We start from the raw sequence: 12,284 nt of genomic DNA on the forward strand, positions 1-12,284 counted from the left end.
TGCTGAAGTAAGCTTGAGTTGAGGCATCCCCCTTGATGTACTCTGTGTCCAGGGAACTTCTGGAGAGTGGGAAATGACGGTTGACAGATGGACTGCCCTCCCCACCTTTCCTGCCTCTTTATATACACCACCCTGAGCCCAAGAGCACTGAGATGGAGTGGGATGGCGGGCTTCCGGGTAGGTCACAAGGGACTTGGTGGCCGCTGGCAGAGAGGGCAGGCTCAGGAGGGTGGCCTCTTAGGCAGTGTCTTTAGGTCCATCTGCCCACCTCCAGGCCCTGGTTAGGGTGTGTAAGTGTTGGTGGGGGTGATATGTGGGCAGACTCCAGGCCCCCCAGGGTCTCTGGGGTAGCCCTGGCCATCCTCTCACTTCCTCCTCCAGCTGTGGACTGCTGTGACCGCCCCTGAGAGGGGGAGGTAGCTGGAGGTTTAGCAGTGGCAGGGCCCCCACCCCCCAGGAAACTCAAAACCCTGGGCCAGCCGCGGGTGGCGGGTTGGGGCAGGCACAAAGAGGGCCTCTGTGCGGCCTGGCTGGGCTGCCCACAGGATTCTGGGGGAGGAGGCAGGAGCCGGTTTCCGTCCCATTCTGCTTCCTGCGGAGGCCGCCGGAATGCCCGGAGCTCTAGCCCAGCCTGGCCCGTCCGGCCCACCCGCAGCCCCTTCCCCTGTCTTTTCCTGGGCCTTAGGGTACAGCTGCAGACTTTTCTGCAACAGTGCCCTAACGTGTTTTGACCAGAGCCTGAGAGCCTGGGCCCATGGGAACTTAGGGTGTTCCCCTAGGCTGAGATCTAAACAGGACCTCATCCTCTAGCCAAAACCCCTCCCTCCATGTGCCTCACAGCCGTTGGCCAGTGTCAGAAAGCCAGCCCCTGGAGTCACACAGACCTGGTTTCAAGTCCTGGCTCTGCCACTAATTGACCTTGTGACCTTAGGCAGATGACTTCCTTGCGCCTCATTTCTCTCATCTGCAAATGGGGATAACACTAGTTAGAGTTAGAGAATTCAGTGAGCAAATGCATGTAAAATGCTTAGCACCTGGCCGAGAGTAAACACTTATTATTAGGGCCTGTCATCATCATGTCATCTGGGAAGAGAGAGACAGGAGGGGGCTGGATGCTCCTTACGCCAATAAGCCTCACATCATCTGGGCTTAGTCCCGACCCGTTGACCTGCCTCAAACCCTTCTCTCTAAACCCCAGTTTCCCTATCTGCAAATGACATCATGGGCCGAGTCAGGCCCTCTGGGGCCCTGGAATTTGGAGGGTGGGAGGGGACCACTATCTGGAGTTTTTTTCTGTATCTGTGCCTCCTTCCCCATCGCCCCTCTCGGATCGTGACTCCTGCAGTATGGGGTAAGGAGCAAGAGCCATCCTCCATTTTACAATGGGAAACTAAAGTTCAGTGTGGGAGAGAGTCTCGGTCGAAGTCAACAGGAAGGGAAAAGATGGAGGCCCAAACCTAGACCTCAGGAGTCCTAGCCCCCCACACACTCCTGACACACACCCCCAGGCCCCAGAAGGACAGACACCCCCCCACCCCCCAATTCCTTGGCCTAGGTGTCTCTGAGCTCGCTTTCCCTGGCTTGCCCCATGGTGAAGCCCATCAGGAGGGAGGTCCTAAGTCAGTGTGTGGGCCCTAATCCCAGGTTGGTGTCAGCTCAGACATCATCACTTTGCAAAACCTTAGCTAAGATCCCGGGGTCCTAAATGGGGAGGGCATCATTTTCTCTACATCACAACTGCTTATCAAATTGCCTGCTCTAAAAGGGGAAATAATAGTACCTCAGAAAGTGCATATGAAGATTCAGTGAGACAAAGCATTAACAGTGTCTGGCACACAGGAAGGCCTCCATACATGTTAGCTCTTACCCTCCTGGTCCCATTTACAGATGGGGAAACTGTCTCAGAGGCCATATGCCAAGCACACAGAGGAAGGGCCCTCCCCATCCTTTGACTCTTCTAGGGAAAGAACCTGCTGTTGAGGAAGGACTTATCTTTATCAGAGGTGTCCTAGCTCTGCATTTCACTCCCTAGAACTCCAGGTCAAACCTCCTGTGCATGAAATGGGCGGATCCCTTCCTCCAGCTGTTTTTGGGAGTTCTGTAAGGGAGGACAGAGCCCCACGTACTCCTGGGGTTTTCTCAGCAGCATGTTTCAGTCCTCAGGCAAGGCTGTTGTGCCTGCCCTGGGAGGAGAGGCGTAAGAGGGCTTGGGAGTGTGGAGTCCAGGAGATATGATTAAAGCCCCCCCATTTGGCAGTCAGTTTGGGGGTATTAGTCTTAGGGAAACCCCAGTGGTATTGAGGTCCTATCCCACCCCAGGCCATCTGCTGGGTGCTAACCGTGGTCAATGTGTCCTTTTATGTATGTCCATGGTAGCTGAATGTGTCCTGTGCTCTCCAGCTGGGCTGCATTTCTCCCAGCCTCCAAGACCAGTGTCCCATGTGTGTCTCCTTGGGCCTGAGTGGGGCTTTTTTTTCCCTCTGGAAACTCCCCAGGCTGAATCATGGAAATCAGAGATGGAAACCCCCCCACACACACACATACCCTATTGCTCAGCTCAGTTCAACCACCGTAGCCTGTGGTCTGCACTCCCCACCTGCCATCAGTCTGTCCATCTTCCCTCCTTTGGAGGCCAAGGAGACCAGCCCACCAAGGTGGGTGGAGGAGTGTGAGGGGGTGGAGTAAAAATGAGCATGGAAGTGTGGGGAAGGGTGCAATGAGCCAGGGTGTATAAGTCCGCAAAGCTGGCCTGCCCAGGCTATGGCAGCTCAGCGTCCTGAAGGCCTTCCTCAGCAGGAGGGATAACCCGGAGCCTGATTCAGCCAGCCAAGGAGTAGGGGACGGCTGGCCTCGTGCTCATACTCTGCCTTTGGTAGTGGTGAGGGTTGTACAACTCTGTAGATTTACTGAACATGGCTGAATTGTACACTTATAAACAGCTGAATTTTACAGTATGTAAATGATACCTCAGTAAAGCTGTTTTTAAAAAAAATCCTGCCCTTGGTCTCAAGGCCCTGCCCTGTGGGGACCCTGCCAACCTGACAGCCGCACTTCGCACCCACTTCCCTATTTCTTAGGCACCCTTTCAGGCTTTTGTCCACTTTGGTGACCTCTCCTTATTCTTTTTTTTTATTTTTTATTATTAGTTTCAGGTACACAAGACAAAGTAATACTTAGACGTTTATCATTTATATCCCTCACACTGTGTGAACCCTCTTCCCCCATCCACTATCCCTCTGGCATCCTTATTCTTAACTCACAGGCCAGTGGTCCCTTCCTCTAAGAAGGCCCCCCCATCCCATTCCCCACTTGGTTCTCCTCCTGCTGTCATTTCGCATTGGGTGGCCCAGCTGTGCCCTCCTCTAGGGGGTCTGTGTCATGCACTGTCTCCCAGTGGCACAGGGCATGGGGCTGCTATTGGGTAGGCTGTGGGGCCATGTGTAACGGAACATCTAGAACATCTCACTGTATGCCACCTGTGTGCACATCTACGTGCAGACAGCACCATCCCACCCGAGTGTTCCCCCACCACCACCACATGTCTGGCCTGAAGGGCTCCGGACAGAGCTCTGCTGGGGGTGAATCCTGGCTCCTCCTCTGGGGCTGAGTGGAGTGAGGGCATGGCCACTACCTCTGGTGACCTCATGGCCAGCTGGCATTATGATGTCACTGATCAGCATACCAGATTCCTGCCTGGGTATCTCCAAGCCCCCTAGGTGGGGGTACACCCGTGGGGTCTGACAGCTCTTCCCCTGACCATGTAAAGGTGACAGGCACGGTAACAACTCGGGGTAGCAGGGTCACCTTGCCTTGGACTGCTGTCAGTTGACCAGGTGAGCAAAGGCGGTCATAGAGGAGGGTAGTGACTAACAGTTGAGCTTTGGGTTCAAGTTCTACCCCAAACAGCACCTGCTATCTGACCTTGGCCTGATAGCTTGAACCTCTCTAAGCTTCCATTTCCTCATCTCGAAATTGATTCATATTTTTATCTCCCAGGTTCTGGGGAGGAATCAGGGAGGGAGTGAAGACATGTAAAGCACAAGAGCACAAGACGTGGGACACAGTAGGTGGTCAATAAATGCTAGCAGCTAAGGTTAGTCAGTCAGGTAAGGGAGCGTGAGTATCACTTGGTGGTGGGAGATGGTTAGAGAGGGGCAAGGTCTAAGCCTTTTGGGGATGACCAGGGTGTGGGGGGTAGAAGCAGGGGGCGGCCCCAGCTTTGACTCTCCCTCTCCTCCCAGCACAGCCAAAGAGCTTGAACCCACAGGAGGTTGGGTTCCATGGCCAAGCCCTGAGGCCAAGAACCATGACCCGCCCCTCCCCAGCCCTTCTCCATTTCCTCTGCCCAGGCCTCAGGCCAGAGTAGGCTGGGGCCCTAGAGGAAGTGGGTCTCATCCCAACCTCTACCTCTGCTTCCCTCTCCTGTGGCCATGTCCAACCGCTTTCTCTTGGGCCCTAGGTCCCTGAGTCTGGGATTCTCCTTGGAGTTCTATTTCCATGTGTCTCGGACCATCAAGTTTCTGAGCTGGTTTGGTGCCCTGGGTCTCTCTGAGCCCATCCGCCCAGCCTCTGCTCCCCATGACCCTGTGTCCTCTGGCCTTGACCCTTTGCCCTGTCCTCTCCAAGTTCCCCTTTCTCTGACCCACCCCTTGAGGCTTCTTTCTCATGATCTCTATCCCCACCACCTGTCTCTGTTCTTCTGCCCCCATGTCCCCCTCTGCCCCCCAGCTCTCCATGACTGGTTCCCCCCTCACCCCCCGCCCCCTGGGCTCTGTCCCCGCCCGTCAGCCCCTGGTCCCAGCTCCCGGCCGGCCCGGCTCCTGCATGGACAAAGGGGTCCTTTGTGGGCTGACCGCGCCTGGCGGGGCGGCGGGGCGCTGGCTCCGCATTGCTGATGAAACGGAGCCCTTTGTTGTCCCTCCTCAGGCGCAGTATTTCTTTTTGGGGGCTGGATGCGTTCCTGGCAGGGCCGATGATGGATGCGCCCGCCGCCGCCCGCCTGCCCGCCAGCTTTCCCTCCCGCTCATTCCCGCTCCGCTTCAACGCAGCCCCAGCTCCTCCCCTGCTGCCTTGGCACTGCCAGGCCCTTCCTGGCCTGGAAAGGGGTTGCTGTGTGCCCTGCAGTAGAAGGCTAGGGACTGGGAGATGGTCTTCTCTTGTGTCCGCCTGTTCCATGAGTAGGGCAAACAGGTCCTGTGGTCGAGGGTCCACTGGGACCAGGGCAACCGCTTTTTCCGTGGTCTGAGGGAGATGAGCCGGGTATAAGGGCAGATTTGGAACAAGCTTAGGGACCAGGCCTTCAGGACTAGATGTTGGTCTCTGCCCACTCTGGAATTTGAAGACAGTTACCCTGTGTGCCAGTCTGCCTTGTGTTTCTGTTGCTGACAAACCACAGCGTTCTGCCTGCAGCACCTGTTCAATGATATATCACGTCCTCTGGTCCCAAGCTCAGCGTGTCCCAGAACTTGGGGGGCTGGGAGAGGGTAGTCCCTGAGGAAAGACAAATGGAAGATCAGAGAGATTCAAAGAGAGGGCCAGAGGTGAACAGAACATGGGTTTGGTCCCCACCATGAGAGACTCAGGATGGAGACAAAAGCAGGGAGGCTCAGCCAGAGCGCCAGCCCTGAATGCAGGCCGGCTGTGTCGGAGGGAGCTGACTTCTAATTGACCTGCCAGCCCCGCACGCAGAGCCAGATCCTGGAGCTGGGAGGAGGGAGGGGAGAGTAGAGCAAGAGCAGCGTTAATGCCGCTATCGATTTCTGCCACCAGCCAGCAGGCCGCAGAGGCGGGGGACTCTCACAGGGGCTAGGGCGCAGACTGCTCCCCTCCCCAGCTTTCCAACCTGCAGGCGCCTGCCTTCTCCTGTCTGGGGGGCTGCTGGGAATGTGGTCCAAGGCTGGGGAGTTGAGCTTGGATAGGCAGGGACTGGGTGAGTTGACTTGGGGTGATGGTCTCTAGCCCTGATCTCACCTGCCCTAGTCCTCAACACCTAACCGGGGTCGCTGATGCTCAGAGACAAGGTACCGAAGAACTGGCCTAGGCCTGGCCCTTAGGAGGTGGGGTGGAGCACAGCTATTCTTGGGCATGCATGACCCCCTTTCTATTACTACAATTCCTGACGTCTGTGACACCCGCAACCCAGCCTGGATAGGCCCTCCTGGGTTTGTCCTGATGGAATCTGCCGGCTTGTCCAGTTCTTCCTCACCTTTCATCTGCCTTCACTAGGAAGGAGCCTAGGTGGGCTGGTGCCCACTGGGGCAGGGCAGGCAGGGTCTGGCTTTCTGCTGCCTGCCACTTCCCTCACCCTGGAGACAGTGTGTTTCCCTTTTCTACACTCACTCCTCCTTGTTGCCGCTCCTTAGCAGTCCTGGGGCAGGTGCCCTGCGCAGGCAGGGCCTTGATTTCCCCCTCTGTAAGTCCAGAGACTTGGACTAGATGACTTCCCTGGGACAGGCTGAGTCCTGTGACTGGGGGATGGTGGGGTTGCCTGGGGACAAAGATGCAGTGTGTGCTGCCCCCAAGCCCAGGGCGGGGCAGGCCCAGCCAGATGTGTGCCTCCCCCTTGAGCCGCCAGCTGCTCAGGCTGGGCCCAGTCCTCCCACCTCTCTCCCGGGGGTTGCTAGGCTGAAGCAGGCAGACAGGGAAGGGACGCTAGAGAGCCAGGGCTTATGAGGAAACTGCCACTCAGTCCGCTCCATCTGGAACAGTTCCTCCCAGAGCTCCTGGCCAAGGAGACTGGCTGCTCACGTGCCCCGTCTTGGGGCCTGAGCAGAATCAGCTCTGTCTTGGGAAGGGTCACACCTACTCTCAGTTCCAACTTGCACCAGCCAGAGGTCCCTCCTGCCCACAGCCCAGCTCTAGGCTCTCACTGGGACCTCCACCCATCTGGGAATCAGACCAGAGCACAGCAGTGAGGCCTGAGTAGAGACGAGTGGGGTCTGAGGTTTGAGAATGAGAAGGACGTGTGTGTATGCCTGTATGTGCACAAGACCGTCCCCCACTCTTGCAGAAGGCTTGTTCTCTAGCACAGTATCCTGCCTGCCCTCTAGCAAGAGGATACACTCCTTTAAATAGGGGTTCTGACCTTTATTTGGCAAACTCTGTTAAACAAAGGCAAACCATTTCCTTTACCTGCAGGACTTGCCAGAGCCTTGAAATAATTGATCTTACAGGAATATCCAGTGAGGATCCAGGGACAGCGTCCCACATTTTGGTCTACACCTTCAAACCCTTCAGAGGCTGTTCCAACCCCTCTTCTCTGTAGTTGGGTCAGGAGAGGAAGATTAGGAAGCAGAAGGTGACTCTCTAACCCCCTGAAGTTAATAAACATGTCCAGCTCTCTCCTACCCTCAACCCAGGAAGGACTGCCTACCTCCATCAGGTCTACCAGACCCTTGCAGGGCAGGTCTGGCTATGGAGACTGGGCTGAGCCATTTGGTGTACCCATGGCCAGTTGATTCTTCTCCTAACCCTTGTCTTCCTCCTCTATAAAATGGGGTGTTACTAGCTAGTATGTCGTAGGGTTCTTGTGAGTCTTAACTGAGATAGTACAAATGAAAAATTCCTCATGGGGTGGGGGGATTTATTAAATGCCTAGTGAGGCTTGTGGTTGTTACAGTGGCAATATGGTTATTGGTGGTGGTGGTGGTGGTGGTGGTGGAGGTGGAGGTGTTTACCGCTGCCCTGACCCTGTATCTTGTCCTGACAGAGTGAAGACACTTCCACGGGGACACCTGACCATGTGCCTGCTCTGAGCTTCGAGGCCCACCAGGCATCTCTCTCGTGGGCAGCAGGGCCCGGGCTTGTCTGAGGGCCCCCACTCCCCACCCCCTACAGTTGGCAGGCTCCCCCAGCAGCGGGGTCTGGGCCTCGGCCCCACCATGTCGAGCCTCGGCAGTGGCTCCCAGGACAGTGGCAGCAGCAGCAGCAGCAGCAGCAGCAGCAGCAATGGAAGCAGTGGCAGCGGCCCAAAGGTGGGAGTGGCCGACAAGGGTGCAGCAGCGGTCGCTGCCACGCCAGCCTCCGCGGTGGCGGATGATGCACCACCCCCCGAGCGTCGGAACAAGAGTGGCATCATCAGCGAACCCCTCAACAAGAGCTTGCGCCGCTCCCGCCCTCTCTCCCACTACTCTTCCTTTGGGGGCAGTGGGGGCAGTGGCGGTGGCAGCATGATGGGCGGGGAATCTGCTGAAAAGGCTGCTGCGGCCGCAGCCGCTGCCTCCCTGTTGGTCAATGGGCACGACCTGGCAGCGGCCATGGCTGTGGACAAAAGCAACCCTACCTCAAAGCACAAAAGTGGTGCTGTGGCCAGCCTGCTGAGCAAGGCCGAGCGGGCCACGGAGCTGGCAGCAGAGGGACAGCTGACGCTGCAGCAGTTTGCGCAGTCCACGGAGATGCTGAAGCGCGTGGTGCAGGAGCACCTACCGCTGATGAGCGAGGCGGGCGCAGGCCTGCCTGACATGGAGGCCGTGGCAGGCGCCGAAGCCCTCAACGGCCAGTCCGACTTCCCCTACCTGGGCGCCTTCCCCATCAACCCAGGCCTCTTTATCATGACCCCGGCGGGCGTGTTCCTGGCTGAGAGCGCGCTGCACATGGCGGGGCTGGCCGAGTACCCCATGCAGGGGGAGCTGGCCTCCGCCATCAGCTCTGGTAAGAAGAAGCGGAAACGCTGTGGCATGTGCGCGCCCTGTCGGCGGCGCATCAACTGCGAGCAGTGCAGCAGTTGTAGGAACCGAAAGACTGGCCATCAGATTTGCAAATTCAGAAAATGTGAGGAACTCAAAAAGAAGCCTTCCGCTGCTCTGGAGGTAACGGCGCCTTAGAGGGAGGTGTGTGGGCTCTTGCATCTGTCTGGCAGTCCAAATCCACTCCTAACTCCCAACCCCACCTTTCCTGCTTGGGCGAGGGTCTGGGGGACACCCAGCCAATCCCTGGGCTTTTGGGTTCTAGGCCAGACTCCAAGACACCAGTTCACTGCCTCACAGTTCAGAGCCACATCCTGAGATCCCATTAGGTTGTAGTTTGCGAGGCAAGCATAAAACTCCAGGCAGAGGCCTCACATTTCCAGCTAGGCCCTGGAATTCTGAATCCCCCCCTGGAGTTCTAGGTTAAGTATTGAGATTCCCATATATGTCCTAAGTTTCTGACTTTCAGATGTGTCCTAAAGCCTCCCGTTTGTGACCTAAGATTCTGGGACTCTCCCCTGTCCCATTTGACGAGGTTCTGTCTCGTGGACTCTGTGGCTTTGAGGAGTAACCCTTTCACTAGCCCCTTTAGGGCCCAGCCTTCCCCCAAGGCCACCCAAGGATAGAGTAGCCCCAGTGCTGACCATCCTGCTCTGAGGCCTGGAAGAACCCTGGGACTAGGCACCTAATTGACAAATTTGGGGTGCCTTGGGGCCCCAAGATCAGTCTGGTTGCATAGCTAATGGCCAGGAATACTATGGGCCTGGGATTAGGGGGTGATCCTGGGGTATGAGCAAGGCGTGTCCACTATGGGATTGGCTTAACGAAGGCCAAATGATTCCCATACCGCCTTCTCTCCACCCTCAGCTATGGTGCCAGACCTGGGTACAAAAGCATCTTTTCAGTCCGCTGTACCTGCCCTATCCCCACCCCTCTACGAGTGGGCTTGACGCAAATGTCCAGAATGTTTAGAAAACAACAATGGCACCCCAACTGTGGCTAGCTACTCCCTGAGCCCCAAACCTCATATATCTGCTCTCCTGCCCAGAGAACACACCTATATGCACACAGGCACCCACTCTTGTCTAGTGTAGACACATGCACACACACACACACACACACATCCCACATCCCTGCCCCATGCACATAGTCTTACTATAGACGCAGTCTCTTAATAAACACAGCAGGTATCCTTCCTCTCCACCACAGCTCCAAACACACTGTACACTGGCAGAGCTTGAAGTACACATCCATATAGGTATCCGGTGCACATGCTTACACGCTCATTCGCCAGAAACGTGCACACAGCTCCCAGATGCACCACAGCCACCTGGCGCTTGCGACCTTTGGACCAGGGAAAGGGGTGCTCCTGTCTGGAAGGAGGGCTCCTGGGCACAGTGGCTCAGGAGGGCTCAAGGTGCTCCAGGCCCTTCAGCATCCCACTGGGTCAAGGCTCTGGCCTGGCCAGGATGTCAGGAACTCCACGGGGTGGCTGCCTTTACTCCATGCCCATCCCTCCGCCATGAGGCCGTCCACGGGGAAACGTCTTTGCACCAGGCCCAGCTGGACCCTGACTGAACTCTCTCCTTGTTTTTGTCTCCCGCCCCGCCAGAAGGTGATGCTTCCGACGGGAGCTGCCTTCCGGTGGTTTCAGTGACGGCGGCGGGAACCCAAAGCTGCCCTCTCCGTGCAATGTCACTGCTCGTGTGGTCTCCAGCAAAGGGATTCGGGCGAAGACAAACGGATGCACCCGTCTTTAGAACCAAAAATATTCTCTCACAGATTTCATTCCTGTTTTTATATATATATTTTTTGTTGTCGTTTTAACATCTCCACGTCCCTAGTATAAAAAGAAAAGAAAAAAAATTTAACTGCTTTTTCGGAAGAACAACAACAAAAAAAGAGGTAAAGACGAATCTATAAAGTACCGAGACTTCCTGGGCAAAGAATGGACAATCAGTTTCCTTCCTGTGTCGATGTCAATGTTGTCTGTGCAGGAGATGCAGTTTTGTGTAGAGAATGTAAATTTTCTGTAACCTTTTGAAATCTAGTTACTAATAAGCACTACTGTAATTTAGCACAGTTTAACTCCACCCTCATTTAAACTTCCTTTGATTCTTTCTGACCATGAAATAGTGCATAGTTTGCCTGGAGAACCCACTCAAGTTTATAAAGAGAATGTTGATGGCGCTGTGTTGAAGCCCCTCTGTATCCATCCACATGGGCCGAGCTGCCGTGATGAGCTCACAGAGGGGGAGGGAGCCACCTCCCCACCCCCGGGCCCAGGCCAGGCCTGCTGTACCCACGGTCCCCACAATGAGATCCCCCACCCCAACAGTGAAGATTTTGCAAAAATGAAAATTCTGTTCATTTATCCATTGAGATCTGGGGAGCCCATGTTTCAATAGTTCTGATGCTGGCTACTTAAAGAAAATAAGTCCTTTTTTTTCTGGCCTGGCTGATGGCTACAGAAGAAAGGGCTTCTTTGCGTGGTCCCCTACCAGTGGGGGTGGGTACCCAGGGGGCCCCCTTGCCTATGGCCAGCTTCCTGCTGATGAACATGCTGTTTGTATTGTTTTAGGAAACCAGGCTGTTTTGTGAATAAAACGAATGCATGTTTGTGTCACGAAGCACCGCTGGCTTCTTGCTCTCCGGTTTTGGGGGCTATTGCTTGGCGAGGGTTGTCTGGGTCCACCTTGGGAAGGAAGAAGGATCATCCAGGGACATTTAGAGTAGGGATCTCTTGGGAAATGAGGCCCTCTGGATCCACAAGGAGGGCAAGCAGGAGCCGCCAGCCTAGCTGACAGGATGGAAATGCTATTCATCTGGAAGTGGCTGGTACCTCACTTGTCTGATTATACCTTCTACCATAGAACTTGGACTTCCAGAGACCTTCACTCACCTGGAGCCACCTTCTCTGTTTACCTAAAGTCCACAGGGCCTGAACAGTGCAAAGCAGTCAGCACTTCTGGGGGTGGGGCCTGAGCTGCCTGTTCAAGTTCTTATTTCTTATTTGCAGGGATTTAGTGCTCCCCCAACTACTGAGGTGAGTCCCCAGGGAACAGTTTTAGCCCAGGTTCGTGGGGACCTGGCTACCTATGCCCAGCACACACAGAGACCCTCCACATATCCCTCTTCAGGCCTAAAGGCTGCTGCATTGGGACCTAGGAGTGTCCCTAGCTTTGTCTCTTGTTTAACGATCCCAACTCCTGAACGTTTGTTGGCGCAAGGTTGTCTTGGGACCTCCGAAGCCAGATGTCTGGGGAAACCACCACAGAGCCACATGGTCTAGGCCAGGGCAGCCTGAACAGGAAGCGGTGGCAGCTGCATACCCCCTCCGCCCCACACATCACAGGCTGGCCTGCAGGATGACGCCTGTCATCCACTTAACAGGAAGGCAGTATTCCCACACAGCTGCTTTAAGCCTGGCTAAGACGGAGGCTAGACTTGAGGAAGGACTTCCTGACGATGTTGGACCTGGCTTCAGGTGGGTGAGGGCTTTCGGGATGAGAGAAGGGGCAACTTCTAAAGCTGAATGGGCAGTGAGGTGGGGGAGATTGGTCACTTCTGCCATTGTTTCTAGGAGGAGAAAAAGCAGCC

General features: G+C 55.7%; 1 protein-coding gene across 6 annotated transcripts in view; it reads left to right on the top strand.

Annotated features, from left to right (window-relative positions):
- CXXC5 (CXXC finger protein 5) overlaps nt 1-11,314 on the top strand; it is a 33,696-nt gene extending 22,382 nt beyond the window's left edge. For 2 of the 6 annotated variants that reach the window (XM_074313615.2, XM_074313617.2), the window contains exons 2-4: nt 3,997-4,106; nt 7,709-8,807; nt 10,297-11,314. In XM_074313615.2, the coding sequence (XP_074169716.1) occupies nt 7,881-8,807; nt 10,297-10,341 (972 nt within the window). In that variant the 5' untranslated portion in view covers nt 3,997-4,106; nt 7,709-7,880 and the 3' untranslated portion in view covers nt 10,342-11,314. The remainder of the gene's footprint in view (nt 1-3,996; nt 4,107-7,708; nt 8,808-10,296) is intronic. The other 4 variants (XM_074313614.2, XM_019740306.3, XM_074313613.2 and 1 more) reach the window with 2 other exon arrangements.
- The last annotated feature ends 970 nt before the right edge of the window (nt 11,315-12,284 follow it).

This window comes from Rhinolophus sinicus, chromosome 5 (assembly GCF_057876585.1).
Source record: "Rhinolophus sinicus isolate RSI-liver-muscle chromosome 5, RSI-T2T, whole genome shotgun sequence".
NCBI classification, from domain to species: Eukaryota; Metazoa; Chordata; class Mammalia; order Chiroptera; family Rhinolophidae; genus Rhinolophus; species Rhinolophus sinicus.